Here is an 18407-nt window from a genome sequence, read left to right on the forward strand (position 1 = left end):
TGCTGTTTTTAGAATTCCCTCTTTGTAATTTGACTTTTGTCAGTTTGACTATAATGTGCTTTGGTGAAGACCTTTTTAGGTTGAATCTTTTTTTTTTTTTTTTTTTGAGACAGAGTTTCACTCTTGTTGCCCAGGCTGGAGTGCAATCGTGCAATCTCAGCTCACCGCAACCTCCGCCTCCCGAGTTCAAGCAATTCTCCTGCCTCAGTCTCCCGAGTAGCTGGGATTACAGGCATGCACCACCATGCCCAGCTAATTTTGCATTTTTAGTAGAGACGGGGTTTCTCCATGTTGGTCAGGCTGGTCTCAAACTCCCGACCTCAGGTGATCCGCCCACCTCAGCCTCCCAAAGTGCTGGGAGCTCAGATTCCCTGTCATACTAATGTGAGAAAGAACTCCAACATTCACTTTAAATGCTACAGAAACCACATTTTGATATATTCCTGATATTTCACAAATGCAAGAATTACTCTATGTTTAATGACAACACAATTTTTAAAAAGATGGAACACCAATGTCTTACCACCAAGTCTTCACAACTCCTGTCAACTGGAAGCAAGCTCTTCATAAGTTCCACATTCTCATGCAAATGTTTTAATTCAAATGCATGTTGTCTCATACAAGTATCCAAAGATATGGTAAATTCATGGATTAATCTCTCAACTGTATTAGAAGAGTGTGCCTGGGGTGTCAATTTGGTCACAGCAGCAATTAACCAGGCTTTTGTTTCTGAAGATACAGAATCATTCATAAGTAACTTGTAGAGCTTAGCTATAACTTCCTCTGGCGTTTCCTTATCTAAGAGATAGGAATATTCCCCTAATACCTGTAAATAAAACAAAGAGATATTTATATAGAAATATCAAGTTATACAGTGGACTATACTAAAATCTAAACAAAGTGCCTATTGCTAGAGTGAATTTAAAGTACATTAAACATCCTCTCATGGTGAAAAAATTATTAAAGATACAACTGTATATTTTAGGTTCAAAATTATACCAATAATTCAAAATGGCTTTCCCCATCATTGTCATTAACAATATAAAAAGCAGCATACCTTTACAAGTTTCTGAACTTCTGGAGTTGGCTGTTGGTTTTTATAAGCACTATCACATCCTGGTATTATTTTCCAGTAAGCATTTATTGATGGTTCTCATGTAATGACGGTTCTTACTACACGTAGTAAGAGGCACTTAAGGTGTTTCATAAAAATACAAATTTCTAGGCTCTACCCCCAGATATTCTGATTTAGTATGTCTGTGGTCCCCAAGGATATACATTTGAATATGCATCAGCTGATTCTGATGTAGACATTCCACAGAAGAGACTTTAAGCAACACTTATTGGCCAGGCATGGTGGCTCACACCTGTAATCCCAGCACTTTGGGAGGCCGAGGAGGGTGGGTGGATCACCTGAGGAGTTCGAAACCAGCCTGGCCAACATGGTGAAACCCCGTCTCTACTAAAAATAAAAAAACTAGCTAGGTGTGGTGGCACACACCTATAGTTCTCAGCTACTCGGGAGGCTGAGGCAGGAGAATTGCTTGAACCTGGGAGGCAGAAGTTGCAGTGAGCTGAGATCATGCCACTGCACCCTGGGCAACAGAACAAAACTCCGTCTCAAAAAAAAAAAAAAAAGAAGAAAGAAACACTTGTCTATGTCACATATCTAACTTAGGTGACATACAATCCTGTAAGTGAAAGAATGGATAGGGACAGGAGGCAGAGAAATTCTAGGCAGAAAACGGTGGGGTCCCTGGAGAAGCACCCCCCACAAGCCAAAAAGCCTGAGACCATGGCCCAAAGTGAGAACTTATATCCCTATTTTCCCATTCAAATGTTGCCTTTTCCTAAACCACCCATGGCCCTGCCCTGCCCTGCCCCATCCTGTGCCTATAAAGACCTCAGACTCAGCCAGCATACAGGAAGAAGCAGCTGGATGTCAGAGAGAAGCAGCTTTACTTCAGAGTGATAGCTTGACAGCGTAACTTCAAAGAAGAATCCAGCCAGAGACGGCTGGACTTCTGGAGAACATTACCTCCCCCTGTCAGTTCCCCTTCCTGCTGAGAGCCACTTTCACCGGCAACAAAATCCCCTGCATTTATCATCCTTCAATTCATTTGTGTGACCTCATTTTTCCTGGACACCAGACAAGAGTTCAGGAGTGAGTGCAGATACAAAAGGGCCCACTGAGCTGTTAACACTTAAGCCGTCTGCTGATGGTAGAGCTAAAAGAGCACTGTAACATGCTCACTGGGGCTTCAGGAGTCGTGGGTACTCCCCACTAGATGCTGCCATGGAGCCCATACAGAGTTTTGCTCCTGCCAGAGCCCAAAAGCACTCACTCTGGCTCCTGCACCAACTCACCTGCATGCTCACCCTCCCACGAGGGGTTGAGAGCTGCAGGATGAGTAAGTGAAGCACCCATCTCAAAGCCCACAAAGGGGTCAAAGGGAATTTCCTGTTTCAGAATCATTAATAAACTGATAATTCAGGAAGTATGAAATCTCTCTGATATGGTTTGGCTCTGTGCTCCCACCCAAATCTCACCTTGAATTGTAATAATCCCCCACATGTCAAGGGCAGGACCAGGTGGAAATAACTGAATCATGGCAGTAGTTTCACCCATGCTGCTCTTGTGATAATGAGTTCTCACGAGATCTGATGGTTTTATGAGGGGCTTCTCCCTTCACTCGGCTTCATTCTCCCTCCTGCCGCCCTGTAAAGAGGTGCCTTCTGCCTTGATTTTAAGTTCCCTAAGGCCTCCCCAGCCATGTGGAACTGTGAGTCAACTAAACCTCTTTTCTTTATAAATTACCCAGTCTCGGATATTTCTTCATAGCAGCGTGAGAACGGACTAATACGCTTTCCTAAATGGCGTTTATGGAATAATTTCATGTCTTTGGTATAATATTGGCACCAGCAAGAAAAGGAGGCTGGATGATAGGCAAGGGAAAATGTATAGCTAGTAAGAAGAGAAGAGAAGAGAAGGAAAAAGAAATAGGACTAAATGAGTTCAATCCTTAAACAGTATGATAATTTTTAGGGTGGTTTCACAAAAAATGGAAGGTAGCTCCAGAAGAACAGGTAACATAAGTCCCAGTTCAAAAATCAATGGTAATGAACGTCTGCTTCTGGAAAGATGGAGAAGATGTATTTATCCCTATTCTTCCTACTAAGTATACCTAAAAACCCTTGATATTATATATAAAACATAACAGCAGACTATCTGTTGTCTCATTTACCTCAGACTGGATGTGGAGAGCCAGAACCTGGAAATGCCAATAGGCACAGACAAAAAGCCCCGAGAGGAGCCTGCCCTCTAGTCAATAAGCCAAGAGGACAGAAAACTTTCAGACAATAACTCTCCTACTCCAGCCAAATACCACACAGAAAAATCTGCAGCCCCACCCACACCAGCAAAGGCAGAGTGGGGAATCAAGACTTCTACCCTCACCAGGCTACAAGAGGTCCCAAATTCCCCAGCAGCGTGGCAACTGAGAAGACTGAGTGGGGAGTCAGGACTTTCATCCCCACTGAGCTGTAGAGAGGCCTACTCCCCTGCAGTGTCAGTGGAGACTAGGCAGGGAGCCCGCACCTCACCTCCACCGAGGAGAAATGCAGTGTCCCTGCCTTTCTTTGATGGGAGTGTGTCAGTGGAAGCCTGATGGAGTCAGGATTTTCCCCACTGTTCAGCAAGCCACCCCCTCACAGTGTCAGTGTAGGCCACAGAACTGAAGATGTCAATACCCTTCTCTCAACAATAGGACTAGACCAAGAATCAGCAAGGATATAGAAGAACTCAACAACACCATCACAACAGACTTTATAGAACACACCACCCAGAAAAAGCAAAATAGATCATCACTGGCCATCAGAGAAATGCTAATCAAAACCACAATGAGATACCATCTCACACCAGTTAGAATGGCAATCATTAAAAAGTCAGGAAACAACAGGTGCTGGAGAGGATGTGGAGAAATAGGAACACTTTTACACTGTTGGTGGGACTGTAAACTAGTTCAACCATTGTGGAAGACAGTGTGGCAATTCCTCAAGGATCTAGAACTAGAAATACCATTTGACCCAGCAATCCCATTACTGGGTATATACCCAAAGGATTATAAATCATGCTGTTATAAAGACACATGCACACGTATGTTTATTCACAATAGCAAAGACTTGGAACCAACCCAAATGTCCATCAATAATAGACTGGATAAAGAAAATGTGGCACATATACACCATGGAATACTATGCAGCCGTAAAAAAGGATGAGTTCATGTTCTTTGTAGGGACATGGATGAGGCTGGAAACCATCATTCTCAGCAAACTATCGCAAGGACAGAAAACCAAACACTGCATGTTCTCACTCATAGGAGGGAATTGAACAATGAGAACATTTGGACACAGGAAGGGGAACATCACACACCAGGGCCTGTTGTGGGGTAGGGGGACGGGGGAGGGATAACATTAGGAGATACACCTAATGTAAATGATGAGTTAATGGGTACAGCACATCAACATGGCACATGTATACATATGTAACAAACCTGAATGTTGTGCACATGTACCCTAGAACTTAAAGTAACTTTTCAAGCAAACACAGAATATATACCAAGATAGACTGTGCCTTGAACCGTAAAACAAACCTCAAATTTGAAAGAACTGAAATCATACATTTTCTCTAATCACAATGAAAGTTAACTAGAAATCAGTAACAGAAAGATAACAGAAAATTTTCTAAACACTCAGAAACTAAACAATATTCTTCTCAATAATCCATGACTCAAAGGTAAGTCCCAAGGGGGGAAAAAAAAACAACAACAAACTGAACTATTGAATGAAAATTCAGTTAAGAGATTTTTCTTTAAGAAAATTGAATTTGTAATTTAATAACTCCCCCAAAAATCTACAAGTCCAGATGGTTTCACTGGAAAATTCTACCAAATTTTTAAAGCAGAATTAACAGCAATTTTATGCAAACTCTTCCAGAAAATAGGAGGGCACATTCCCAAGTCATTTTATGAAACTAGTATTACTTTGATACCAAAACTGGAATACCACAAAAATGAAAACTACAGACCAATAGCCCTCATGACACTAGATAAAATTCTTAACAAAGTCTCAAGAAATCTACAAGAACACTCCTAGAACTATTAAGTTAGTTCAGCAAGACTGTAGGATACAAGATCAAAATACAAAATCTACTGTATTTGTATATACATTTGGCCCTCTGCATCTAAAGGGGATTGGTTTCAGGACTCCCTGTGGATGCCTGAATCCGAAAATAGTACTGAACCCAACTGCCATCAATTGGAGCATGCTTCTGATCACGTCTTCCACTCACAAATTTAATGCCTTTTCCATCTTAACTAAGATCTCATCATGCACTATGACCATAACTTTTGTAATGTAAGGTATGATAGCAAAACTAACAGGACTTTTTTTTCCTTCTTCACAATTTCACAGAGGCAATTTCCCTTCTTACTGTAGAACTTTACAACCTCAGCATATGATGTTTTTCTTTCCTCATTAAGTCAAGAACTTTCACCTTTTCACTTAAAGGAACCATTTTTACAGCTTCTCTTTGGCATATCCAAATTGCCAGCATCACAACTCTTGTGCTGTGGGGCCATGATTAAGTAAATAAAGGTTACTACAATATAAGCACTGCAATAATGCTACAGTTTATCTGAAAACCTAGACAGCTACTAAGTGACTAACAGACAGGTAGTGTATACAGCATGGATACATTGGACAAAGAAATGATTCAGGTCCCAGGTGGGGCAGAGCAGGATGAAGCAGGATGGCTCAAGATTTCATCATGCTACTCAGGACAGAACCTAATTTAAAACTTATAAATTGTTGATTTCTGGAATTTTCCATTTAGTATTTTCAGACCATGACTGGCCACAGGTAACTAAAACTGCAGAAAGCAAAACTACAGATAAGAGGGCCGACTGTACATGACCTGTATGCTGTAGAAAGAAATAAAAGACAATCTAAATTAAGTGGAGTGACATGCCACGTTCACGGACAAAAAAGACTAATGGCCACAAAAACCAATAATCAATTCAGGAAGGATCATCAACACTAAAGCCATTGAACATAGCTGAGGAAAAGATACTTGCACAGCCTCATAGAATCACCTCACAAATTAGTTATAAATTACAAAAAGGAAAGATACCTTTACAATGCAAAGATCTGGAGGTCACCATCTTTTTTTTCTCCCTTTGGTAGAGACTAGGTCTCACTTTGTTGCCCAAGCTGATCTCAAACTCTGGCTTCAAGCAATCCTCCCGCCTCCCAAAGTGCTGGGATGACAGGCATGAACCACCGCACCAGGCCACCATCTTAACCCAAACTTATAAACTTAAACGTACAATCACCAATAAGTAGACAAACTGACATTATATATATCCTGATATGATGCAGTAGGAAATACACAACATTGCCTATGTAGTATTCTCACTAAAAATGTTTAACCTGAACAAAAATAATCAGATATCCAGAATGTAGGACATTCTACAAGTTAACAGTAGTCATCCAAAACAAACAAAAAAAATCAGTCATAAAAAGCAAAAGAAAGTGGGGTTCATTATAAATTAAAAAAGGGTAGAGACATAAGTAAACGCAATTCGTGATCCTCAACTGGATCTGGGATTGAAAGGAGGAGAATAATAGCCCTAAGAGACATTTTTTGGTACAACTCCATAAATCAGAATATGGACAATATAGTGGGTGATATTAATGAATTACTGTACACTTCCTTTTTTTTTTTTTTTGAGATGGAGTCTTGCTCTGTCACCCAGGCTGGAGCACAGTGGCGTGATCTCGGTTCACTGCAACCTCCGCCTCCTGAGTTCAAGTGATTTTCCTGCCTCAGCCTCCCGAGTAGCTGGGACTACAGGTGCGTGCCACCATGCCTGGCTAATTTTTTGTATTTTTAGTAGAGATGGGGTGTTACCATGTTAGCCAGGATGGTCTCGATCTCCTGACCTCGTGATCCACCCACCTCGGCCTCCCAAAGTGCTGGGATTACAGGCATGAGCCACCACGCCCGGTGTCTTTACACTTCTTAGGTATAATAAAAGTTTTATAGTTATGTCATTCATAGAAGATTCATGTTGAGGTTTTAGGGGTGAAGTGTCATAGTGTCTGCAATTCAATTCCAAACAGCTCAGCAAAACAAACTGTATATAGGTAGACCTAGATATACCTATAGATGCAGATACAGTAAAACAAATGTAGTTAAAACTATTTAACTGGGCTGGGTGCAGTGGCTCACACCTGTAATCTCAGCACTTTGGGAGGCTGAGGCGGGTGGATCACCTGAGGTTGAGAGTTCGAGACCAGCCTGGCCAACATGGCAAAACCCCATCTCTGCTAAAAATACAAAAATTAGCCAAGAGTGGTGGCGTGTGCCTGTAATCCCAGCAACTCGGGAGGCCGAGACAAGAGAATCGCTTGAACCCAGGAGGCAGAGGTTACAGTAGGCCGAGATCACGCCACTGCACTCCAGTCTGGGTGACAGAGCAAGACTGTCTTAAAAAAAAAAAAATTAACTGAAAAAACTAAATTAAAAGTGTATTTTATAATCTTAGTCTTTTAACTTTTCTGCAGATGAGAAAAGAAAAATTTTAAGTAAAAATCTGGGGAAAATTTAAGCTAACATGCTAACATTTGGCAATTCTATAAAATATTAAAATGTGCATACCATGTCACTTCTCTAAATCTCCCCTAAAGAAACACTCACCTATATGCACAAGAAAGAATACATAAAGGTAATGACCTGTATGCAATTACATGTGATTATATTACACAAAATTGTGACCTCTGTCTTGAAAAAAAACTGATCTCCACTACTGGCTTTGATGAAGCAGGCAGCCCTGTTGGGAGGCCACATGGCAAGAAACTGAAAGCAGGTCTAGCAGCTAAGGACAGCCTACAGTTAACAGTATGCAAGTAAAACCCTCAGTCACAAAAACTCAGCCACAAGAAAATGAATTCTGCCAACAACCACACATGAGCTTGAAAGTGGATTATTTTCCAGTCAAGCTTCAGGTGAGACAGCAGCCCTAGCCAACACCTTGACTGCAACCCTGTGAGACCCTAAGCAGAGAACCCAGCTAAGCCATGCCTGGACTCCTGACCCACAGAAACTATGAGATAATGAATTTGTACTGTCTTAAGCCACTAAGTTTGTGGTAACATTGTTATGCAGCATAAGAAAACTAATATAGCACAGATAGCCTATCAATGATAGACTGGATAAAGAAAATGTAGTACATATACACCATGGAATACTATACAGCCATAAAAAAGAAAAAGATCATGTCCTTTGCAGAGACATGGATAAAGCTGGAAGCCATTATTCTTAGCAAACTAATGCAGGAACAGAAAACCAAACACCACATGTTCTCACTTATAAGTGAGAGCTGAACAATGAGAACACAGGACACAGGGAGGGGAACAACACACACCAGGGCCTGTCAGGGAGGGTGGTGGGGGTGGAGAGCTTTAGGAAAAAGAGCTAATGTGTACTAGGCTTAATACCTAGGTGATGTGTTGATAGGTGCAGCAAACCACTATGGCGCACGTTTACCTATATAACAAACCTACACATCCTGCACAGGTACCCTAGAACTTAAAAAATAAAATAAAATAAAATAAAAAAGAAGAAGAAAAAAAAGTTAGTAATATAAGTATTCAGCACTGTGCCTGGTACCTCGAAAATGCCTCTTAAAGATGAACCTCTTTCTATTTGGTTAAAATAAAGATAATTTACTGGTTATAATTTTTTAAAAAGGAAAACTAATATAGTAGAGATAAATGAGTATTCAAATATTCAAACACGGATGCACATAAAAAACACAACAAAAACATTGTAAACAATGTAAATACCTATCTTTAAAAGACCAGACAAGTGAAATGGCAGAGAGAAAAAACAAAGTAAATAGTTAAGTGATAGATGGTGGCCATTTGAAAAACTGACAGCTGAAAGAGTTAGCTGAGTAAAGTGAATGGTTTCTGAAGGAAATATGTTAACATTTGGTTTGTATAAAAAAAGTTACAAAAATTTATGATTTAATGTACTTTGCTCACCCAACTCATAACTTGAAGAAATCTCTGTGGATAGAACACATTTTCCATATCCAGTAAAGTGAGATAAGACTGAACTGCATAGAGTCTTAATTGCTGATCTTCTGTTTCATCATCAAAACCTACAAAGAAATTGATACACCATTTTAATTTCTACAAATTTATCTAAGGACTCTGTAATAAAAACATTTAACTTTAAAATGTTTACTTTACAGAATATAATAGTCTACCAACCTTCCGCTAGTAGTCTCAGAAAGTTATTGGGAATATCAGGATGCATTACATCTCCTCCTACTGAAAACACAGCATTCATTGTCTGAATAAACCATGCATTATCAGGAGCATATGTGTCCACAGTGTTAAGAACAAGTACACTTCCAAACGCTACTTATTAAAATTACCCTTCTGTAGCAACCTTTTAAAAAATAACCCCAATTCATCCTAGTATGGCATTTTTACCTTTAACCTCTGCCATAAATTGTTCTGTATCCCAGTTTTATGTAAAATAGGTACTCAGTAGAAGCTTATTTAATAAACTTAATAAACTGAGTTGATGTCACTTTGGCACCACACTTGCACAAAACAGTCATCCAATAAATAAATGTGAAATAACTGAAAGAAACAAACCAGCTAACTAGATGCAAATAAAGGAAAATTATATTCTTCAAAGAAGAATATAATTCACTTCAAAGAAGCTAAATATTGTAGTATGTCTACTTGAACAAATTGTTTAGCATCTTTTCTTTTCTTCCTTTTTTTATTTTTTTGAGACAGAATCTTGCTCTGTCGCCCAGGCTGGAGTGCAGTGGTGTGATCTCGGCTCACTGTGACCTCCGCCTCCTGGGTTCAAGCAATTCTCCTGCCTCAGCCTCCCGAGTAGCTGGGACTACAGGTGCACACAACCACGCCCGGCTAATTTTTTTTGTATTTTAGTAGAGATAGGGTTTCACTGTGTTGCCCAGGCTGGTCGCGAACTCCTGAGCTCAGGCAATCCTCCGCCTCCGCCTCCCAAAATGCTGTGATAAAAGGTGTTTAGCCTCTTTTCTAATCTGTTCCTCATCAGTTCTAAAGTTCTATCATTCTGTTGGCCAGAGCTACAGCACTGACTAGGACAAAACTACACTTAAGCAATTTCCAATATAATTTCATTAACAGCATTCACTCACTCTTTTTTATATTAAACTTTTTTTTTTTTTTTTTTTTTTGGAGATGGAGTTTCGCTCTTGCTGCCCAGGCTGGAGTGCAGTGGTGCAATCTCAGCTCACCACAACCTCCGCCTCCCAGGTTCAAGCGATTCTTCTGCCTCAGCCTCCCTAGTAGCTGGGATTACAGGCATGTGCCACCACGCCTGGCTAATTTTGTATTTTTAGTAGAGACAGGGTTTCTCCATGTTGGTCAGGCTGGTCTCAAACTCCCGACCTCAAGTGATCCGCCCGCCTCGGCCTCTCAAAGTGCTGGGATTACAGGCGTGACCCACCGCGCCCGGCCTAAACAGTAACATTTTTTAATGAATGGAATATCCTTATGACCTGTAAAGTTCTTCTGACTTTTAAGAAACAAACATGAAGAAGAATAACATGTTAATAGAGTTCCCAACTACTTAATTGTGACAATTTCCAGCATAAAACAATAAAGGATAAGCTTTAGCATCCTGACCACTCCCACACACCCTCCACTTTCCCCAAAAAGCAAGAACTTTCACTCAGAAAAGAAATCAAGATAGAAGGCCGGGCGCAGTGGCTCAAGCCTGTAATCCCAGCACTTTGGGAGGCCGAGGCGGGCGGATCACGAGGTCAGGAGATCGAGACCATCCTGGCTAACACGGTGAAACCCTGTCTCTACTAAAAATACAAAAAATTAGCCAGGCGTGGTGGCGGGCGCCTGTGGTCCCAGCTACTCCGGAGGCTGAGGCAGGAGAATGGCGTGAACCCGGGAGGCGGAGCTTGCAGTGAGCCGAGATTGCGCCACTGCACTCCAGCCTGGGGGACAGAGCAAGACTCCGTCTCAAAAAAAAAAAAAAAAAAAAAAAAAGAAATCAAGATAGAAGTTAGAAGTAGAGACGAGGCAGGACTGAAAGAGGAATAAAGAGGATAAAGGTTCCTCTATCTTCCTGCTCAACATACTGACTACATGAATAAAAGAAACCAGTAAAAAAAAAAAAAAAAAAAAAAAAAAAGCCATCTCCTAAGAGGTCTACACAAATCCCTTTTTCTGACAAAAAATCAGGAATAAAAAGTATTGCTAGGTCTCTGAACTCAACTTGCAAGTGACCATATCTATATCAATCATCTTAAAGTCACTGTGTAACTAACTATTTTAAGACTCATGGTCCAAATAAAAGGATATTTCTCAGCCAGCTCTGCTATTTTGCCAACCAAATTGACGATGACATACTCTTCTTTGCTCTGATGTAAATATTCAAGCATTTTCTGGACAATAACTGTTACATTCTGTGCATTAGTAATTCTGTAAAGAAGTTCCAGAGTCTATTTAAAGAAAAGAAATTAAAAACAATATTATAAAACTATGCATAACACCAATGAGTACAGTAACATAAAGGTTGACCATACAGTTGATTCTTCTACTTTTATGGAGATCTACTGGGTAGTCAGTTAACAGGTAAGAAATGCAAATTTTAATGAAAAGCTTAAGAAAGGTAAAACTATTGTCAAAAAATGAATTATGGTCAATTCCAATGTCTATAAGCTTTCTACTGAGATAACCACAATCTGACATCTCTACATGACAGAACACTTAGAGACTAAAAAGTTAAAATACAATAGATATGTATTTTCTAAAAACATAACAGCCCTTAAATATACATTACCTACAGCTATGAGTGTATATATATGCAGGTGTATGTATGTGTGTGTAAGTCTAGTCTTGGAAACTATTTCCCCACGCTACAGAAGACAGCAGACTATTTCCCAAACAACAGAAGATACCACTTGAGTGGGTTAGGTAATTGAAGGCAAACAGGTTTTGTTTGGATGGACAAAGACTGGTGGCTCAAATGCTTCAAAGCCTAGCAACGCCTAGGTTCAAAATCTCAGTCATCAAGGAAGAACTGTTTTATAGCTACTTTTTTTTTTAAGACAGGGTCTTGCTCTGTCACCCAGGCTGGAGTGCAGTGGTGCAATCTCAGCTCAATGCAACCTCCACCTCCTGTGCTCAAGCAATCCTCCCACCTCAGCCTTCCAAACAGGTGGGACTACAGGCACGTGCCACCATGCGCAGCTAATTTTTTGGTATTTTATAGAGATGGGGTTCGACTATGTTGCCAGGCTGGTCTTGAACTCCTGGGCTCAAGTGATCCTCCCACCTTGGCCTCCCAAAGTGTTGGGATTACAGGCATGAGCCACTGTGACTGGCCTGTAGCTACTTTCCTTTTTTTTTTTTTTTTTCTTGAGATGGAGTCTTGCTCTGTAGCCCAGGCTAGAGTGCAGTGGCATGATCTCAGCTTGCCACCAAGCCTGGCTAATTTTTGTATTTTTAGTAGAGATGGGGTTTCATCATGTTGGGCAGGCTGGTCTCGAACTCCTGACCTCAGGTGATCCACCCGCCTCGGCCTCCCAAAGTGCTGGGATTACAGGTGTGAGCCACAGCACCCGGCTGCTACAGCTACTTTCTAAGTGCTGAGGAATATACCTCTTGCTGCTTCAAATAAGATGAAGGAAGACCAATACCAGAGTAAGCTCCCATTTGCATGGCTTTCCACAGCTCTAGATTAAAGTTTTAAAAATATAAGTCTCAGAAATCAATATGAGAAATACTGAGAAAGCATCATTTATTGGTGTTTTAGGATCAGCAATATTAGCTGCAAGATAATTTCCACATATTTGTCAAACTTGCTCAATATATTTAGGGTTCTAATTTTTCAATCCTTACAGCCAGGACTTCAAGCACAAAGGATAACATATTTTGAAAGATTTTTTTTTTCAACGCTGAAAGGAAGTTTTATTATCTTAACTTGACCCAAATTATAATATTATTTATAAAAGTTATATAAATGCAGGCTGATTGTTTTGTAAGAGTCAAAAAGCCAAATGTAAGTAAAGCATTAGAAATACATTCAGTTATAAAAAGTTGACATTCTTCTAAATGTTATGTGGAATCATAGCAAGAAACATCATTGTAATCATTATTCAAAGTAATGTTAAAGATAACATAAGAGACGTTTGGTCTTAAATGTCAGTTTGAATGTGCAGTGTCTACAATAATAGATCAGAGAGAAAGTAAGTATATCTGTAATTAAAACAGGAAAAAATGAGTTAGTTGCAAATACTGTATTCTTCAATAAAAGAACACAGATTAAGGATAAAACAGTTAGATAGTCTTTATCAACTGGGCCACCTTTAAGGATCATTTTTCAGGGTAGCTAAAAGGAGCAACAATAAAGCTCTACACATGTAACTAAAATGTAGGTAATTAATCTAGTCCCAGCACTTTTATTTGTAGAGTTCTCAAATCAAAAGTAACAAATAATTATACATCAGAATTGTTAGGAATACCAATTATTTTACAACTGCCCCTATGTGTTTCTTCTTCTCTGACACAATTGGCACAGATCCAGGCTTGCTGTGTTTAATACGATTCACTTCCTGTCTTCGACAAGCTTCTTTCATGATGCGCTGTTCCTGAATCTGGCTGTAGATAGATTTTGGTAGATGTCCATGACAAGCTATACATTTTATATGAGGATGATGCTGAAATTTCTCCTTCAATTTCTAGTTATAATCCTCGGCTTTTTCTCGTGATGTAAGCACACCAAACTTTTCAGAAGCATTAGCTTTCCATAGGCAAACGTTCATTTCATCAGATCCACACATAATATACTTGTTGTCAGAAGTCCATTTTACACAGATAACATGTTGCATTCACTTTGTGTGATATACCTCCCTGCTTCGATTTTTGTCTATAGGAAAGATTCAAACAGCTTTATCGAAACTAGCAGACAGAAACTCTTCCCCAGTGGGAGGGTAATCCACGTCAGGCACTGCAGATACATGATCCACATGGAACATTACAGGAGTGTCCAGTGCACACATATCAAAAGTATGTAAGTTATAATCTTCATTTGCTGACGTAAAAATGAAAGCTTTCATAGGGTTCCAACAGATTGTATTTGTTCTCATATCTAAGATAACCTTTTTCAAAGGAGTAGCTTGCCTCATGTCATACAGTACTATACTCCTATCAGACGCAAAACTTCCCAAGAGAAATGTCTCAATTGAGTTAAATTTAACACTACTTACACTGTCAAATCCCCAGGTCATTGAACATATAGGATTAATTCTTTGTTCATCCCAAATGTCTACTTGCTGTCCACATGTGGCAAAAACAGCTTCTTTCCAGTGATGATCAACCCCAGTATACACTGTCTTTCCTAATGCTGTATGTAATGGCTCTTCCTCATCTCCATAGCCTGGCCCATCCATTTTCCATTGTTTCACAGTTTTGTCACCACCAACAGTGAAAAAAGAAGTCCCACAAAAGTGAGTACATATTCCTTACACAAAGCCTTCATGTGCTTGTATTGTAGGGATACATTTCTGTTGAGTCAGGTTCCAAATTCTAACTTCTCCATCACATGCCCGAGAAAGGACAGCAGCCAGGTTCTTTGGATGCTTTGCCAAGCAACTTACTCCATCTTGGTGACCATCCAGCAAAGCAAGGAATGGTTTTGCAAATACTCATTCCATTTTGGTAGCATTTAAAGCTCTTACATATATTCTCATGGGACCTCAAAAGGATGTAAGGTAGGATCATAGTTTCTTGGAACTCTCTGTAAGTCCAACTTGGTTTCACGGACATAACTGTCCGGATTCTGGCTCAGTATCTTCATCCTCATCTTGGTTGCTCTTCTGGCCGGACTCCACAAGCTCTTCGCTATGAGTTCTGTCCACTGCCCGATTTTTTTTAACTGTTTTAGTTAATGTGTAATACCACTTAAATCTAAAACTACATAGGCCACCCCATCAATAGCTTTCAATTCATGGAGCTGCTTCAGACATGCTCCCTGTGGACTCCAAATCATGTTATATCGTTTTAGATAACATACATCAAATTTATTTCCTATTCTAAGACCATGAAATATGGCATTTCCAGAACTGAATGGGGTATAGTGTTACAAACTGTATTGCCAGAGATCTTTTCTGTTCAGATTTGGTAGCTCCTTTTCACCTTCTCTCCTCCTGTATATGAGAGAGGTAATAAAACCCGGTAAAAGGGAATCCTACCCCAAGCTACAGATTAACAAACATCCAAGGACCAAAGTTCTCACCATATCATTTGATAGAGGTTAGAAGTGACAATAGCATTGAGGAGATGGTACTTTAGTGCCTTCTTTGGGCACCAAGGATATTCAGTATCTCCTCAAAGAATTCAAATCACTTTTCTCCCTGCAGGTAAGGGACCAAACAGATCAACCTTCATAATTTTAAAAGTCACCTATTTTCCCTTTGACTCTCATTTTTAAGTGAAAGGATAATTATTAAATACAATAATATTATAAACCCCCTATCTGTGGTTTTGCTTCCCATGGCTTCAGTTACCCACAGTCAAACCAAGTCCAAAAAATATTAAATGGAAAATTCCAGAAATCAATAATTCATAAGTTTTAAATTGCATGTCTTTCTGAGTAGCATAATAAAATCTTGCACCATCTTACTCCATCTGGGACATGAATCATCCCTTTGTACCCACACCGTATATGCTACCAGCCCATTAGTCATAAAGTAGCCATCTTGGTTATCAGATTGAAAATATATAAATATATACATGGTTCAATACCATCTGCGGTTTCAGGCATCTACTCGGGGTATTAGAACATATTTCCATAAATAAGTGGGGACTACCATATAGCAATAAGAAAAAACTGTACCTAAGTCAACTTTGTTCAACTTAGTACTCAACTATACAAAGCAAATGCATACTCTGTATCTGTTAAAGTAGAAGGGCTGTATAATTATTTGTTACTGTCTCTTGGAGCCTTCTTATTTTTCTAGGATGTCTACACACAGAAATTAGTACATCTGCAAACTGCCCAGATCCAAGGCATGTAACAATTTTCAGACTACTAAAAATATGAAATAAATAAATATATATGAAGGCAAATTTTTTTTAAAATGTGTTTCAAAAATGCCTTTTAAAATTTAAAATTTGTAATCTTCAAAAATTATAGTTGTTTAATGTAATAGTGTTCTCTCAATAAACTCTCCTATTCTTAGCTCATTGCTTTTAAGATATTTAGATGTTTAGTAGATTCTCTTTTTTTAAGAATGTAATCATGTCCTTTGCAGCAACATGGATGCAGCTGGAAGCCATTATCCTAAGTGAATTAATGCAAAAACAGAAAATCAAATATCACTTGTTCTCACTTATAAGTGGGAGCTAAACAATGGGTACACATGGACATAACGATGAAACAATAGACACTGGGGACTCCAAAAGCAGGCAGGGAGGGCAGGAGGGGAAAGGAATGAGTTGAAAAATTACCTACACAGTACTATGTTCACTATTTGGGTGATGGGTTCAAAAGACGCCCGAATCTCAGCATTACACAAAATGTCCATGTAATAACCCACACATGTATCCTCTGAATCTAAATTTTAAAAATTCTTTTTAAATCTTTGCTATTTTTATAAATAGAATTTTTTACTTTTAACTAGGTCACATATACCATTTTAAATGAAGATATTGAATGATTTCTTCCATAAGAATTAAAAGAAATATTTATATAGACACCAAGTAGACATTGAAGCAAATTTACAAAAAGAAAAAGTTGGAAAGAAGTTAAGTATATTATTATTATGTGACATATATAATTATATATATGTAATAAACTTAAGTAATATTAAAGTAACATATAGTATATGCTATGTATATGTTATATATAATATACAGACATATATGATGATGATATTATTGAGCCTTTCCTTCCAAGAAGTTCAAATCATTTTATGAATATCTTCATTAATTCTTTCAATACTTCTATCTATTTGGTAGGAAATTAATTTTATAGATATAAAAGAGAATAATGAGAAATCATTAATTAACATCAACTGCATCTTAAATTGTACAGTAACAGGAAATTGTACTAATAGGAAGACCTGGGACAGAATTCAGGTCTCCTATTGGTACGATGCTCAGATCGAAATTATATTAATGAACCCACACAGATGACTGAAACTAATTCCTTCAACTCGTAATTTAAAAACATTCCTGTGGACACTGACAGTACTTTTTAGAAGTTACTTAAACTTTAGTAAAAATAAATAAGCCAGGCACAGTGGCTCACACCTGTAATCCCAGCACTTTGGAGGCCGAGGCAGGCAGATCACTTGAGGTCAGGATTTCAGGATCGGCCTGGCCAATATGGTGAAACCCCGTTTCTACTAAAAACACAAAAATTAGGCATGCGTGGTGGCACACACCTATAATCCCAGCTACTCAGGAGGCTGAGGCACGAGAATCACTTGAACCTGGGAGGTGGAGGTTGCAGTGAGCTGAGGTCGTGCAACTACACCACAGCCTGGGTGACAGAGTGAGATTCTGTCTCAAAATAGAAAACAAAAAAAAAATTAAATGCATCCAAAAGTTAAAATATACACACAAGCAAACATATACACTGCCCACCACTTTAATCTCTCTATAGAATGCTAACAAAATTTTTAAAAATTTTAACACTTCACATATACTATTCAAAATACCAGTTTACCTCTCTTTTAATAATGGGATCAGGATGATCTAAACATTCAATTATTGTCATCTGGTGTTGAAGAGCCAGAGTAGGATCCTGTTGGATAACATAGGTAAGAGCCTTCAGTCCTAGGAACAAAAACACATTATACAAAGTGAATTGAAACAAATACACAGCAAATTTCAAAAGCTATCTCTGTAATTTCTGTCAAAAGAACCAATCATCTTACCTAAATATTTTAGATTTATTTTAGGTGACAGAACAAATTTTCCAATGCACTTGGCAGCCTTCTCAAGTAATTCCGATTTAGGATAAATAGAATAGACTGTATGCACACATTCAAACAAAATAGCTAGAAAAATAAAAATAAAAATGGCAGGTATCATGGTAAGGTATAACAAAAGAATGTATTTGTGTAGAACTTGTAATAAAACTAATTGGAAAGTCCATTTTAGTCAGAAATCTTATTTATGGACTTTTCACAGAAACAAACACTACTATTTTCAGGCTTACCCAGTTACTAGGATTAGGTTACCACAATATGATGTTTAAAAAATTTTATTTACTGGTAATAATTATGCACTTATTAATGGAACAAGTA

The 18407-nt window shown here is 38.7% G+C and overlaps 1 protein-coding gene and 1 pseudogene across 1 annotated transcript in view; both read right to left on the minus strand.

The window, feature by feature from the left end:
- The window catches only part of AP4E1 (adaptor related protein complex 4 subunit epsilon 1), a 98518-nt gene that overhangs the window by 45990 nt on the left and 34121 nt on the right, over nucleotides 1–18407 (minus strand). Inside the window, exons 9-14 of the mRNA XM_003266921.3 lie at nucleotides 18036–18158; nucleotides 17825–17934; nucleotides 11452–11591; nucleotides 9340–9452; nucleotides 9109–9227; nucleotides 524–826 (exon numbers count right to left, since the gene is read on the minus strand). Coding sequence (XP_003266969.1) covers nucleotides 524–826; nucleotides 9109–9227; nucleotides 9340–9452; nucleotides 11452–11591; nucleotides 17825–17934; nucleotides 18036–18158 — 908 coding nt within the window. The remainder of the gene's footprint in view (nucleotides 1–523; nucleotides 827–9108; nucleotides 9228–9339; nucleotides 9453–11451; nucleotides 11592–17824; nucleotides 17935–18035; nucleotides 18159–18407) is intronic.
- On the minus strand, nucleotides 13314–15833 carry LOC101176490 (annotated as a pseudogene).

Source organism: Nomascus leucogenys, chromosome 6 (assembly GCF_006542625.1).
Source record: "Nomascus leucogenys isolate Asia chromosome 6, Asia_NLE_v1, whole genome shotgun sequence".
Lineage (NCBI taxonomy): Eukaryota > Metazoa > Chordata > Mammalia > Primates > Hylobatidae > Nomascus > Nomascus leucogenys.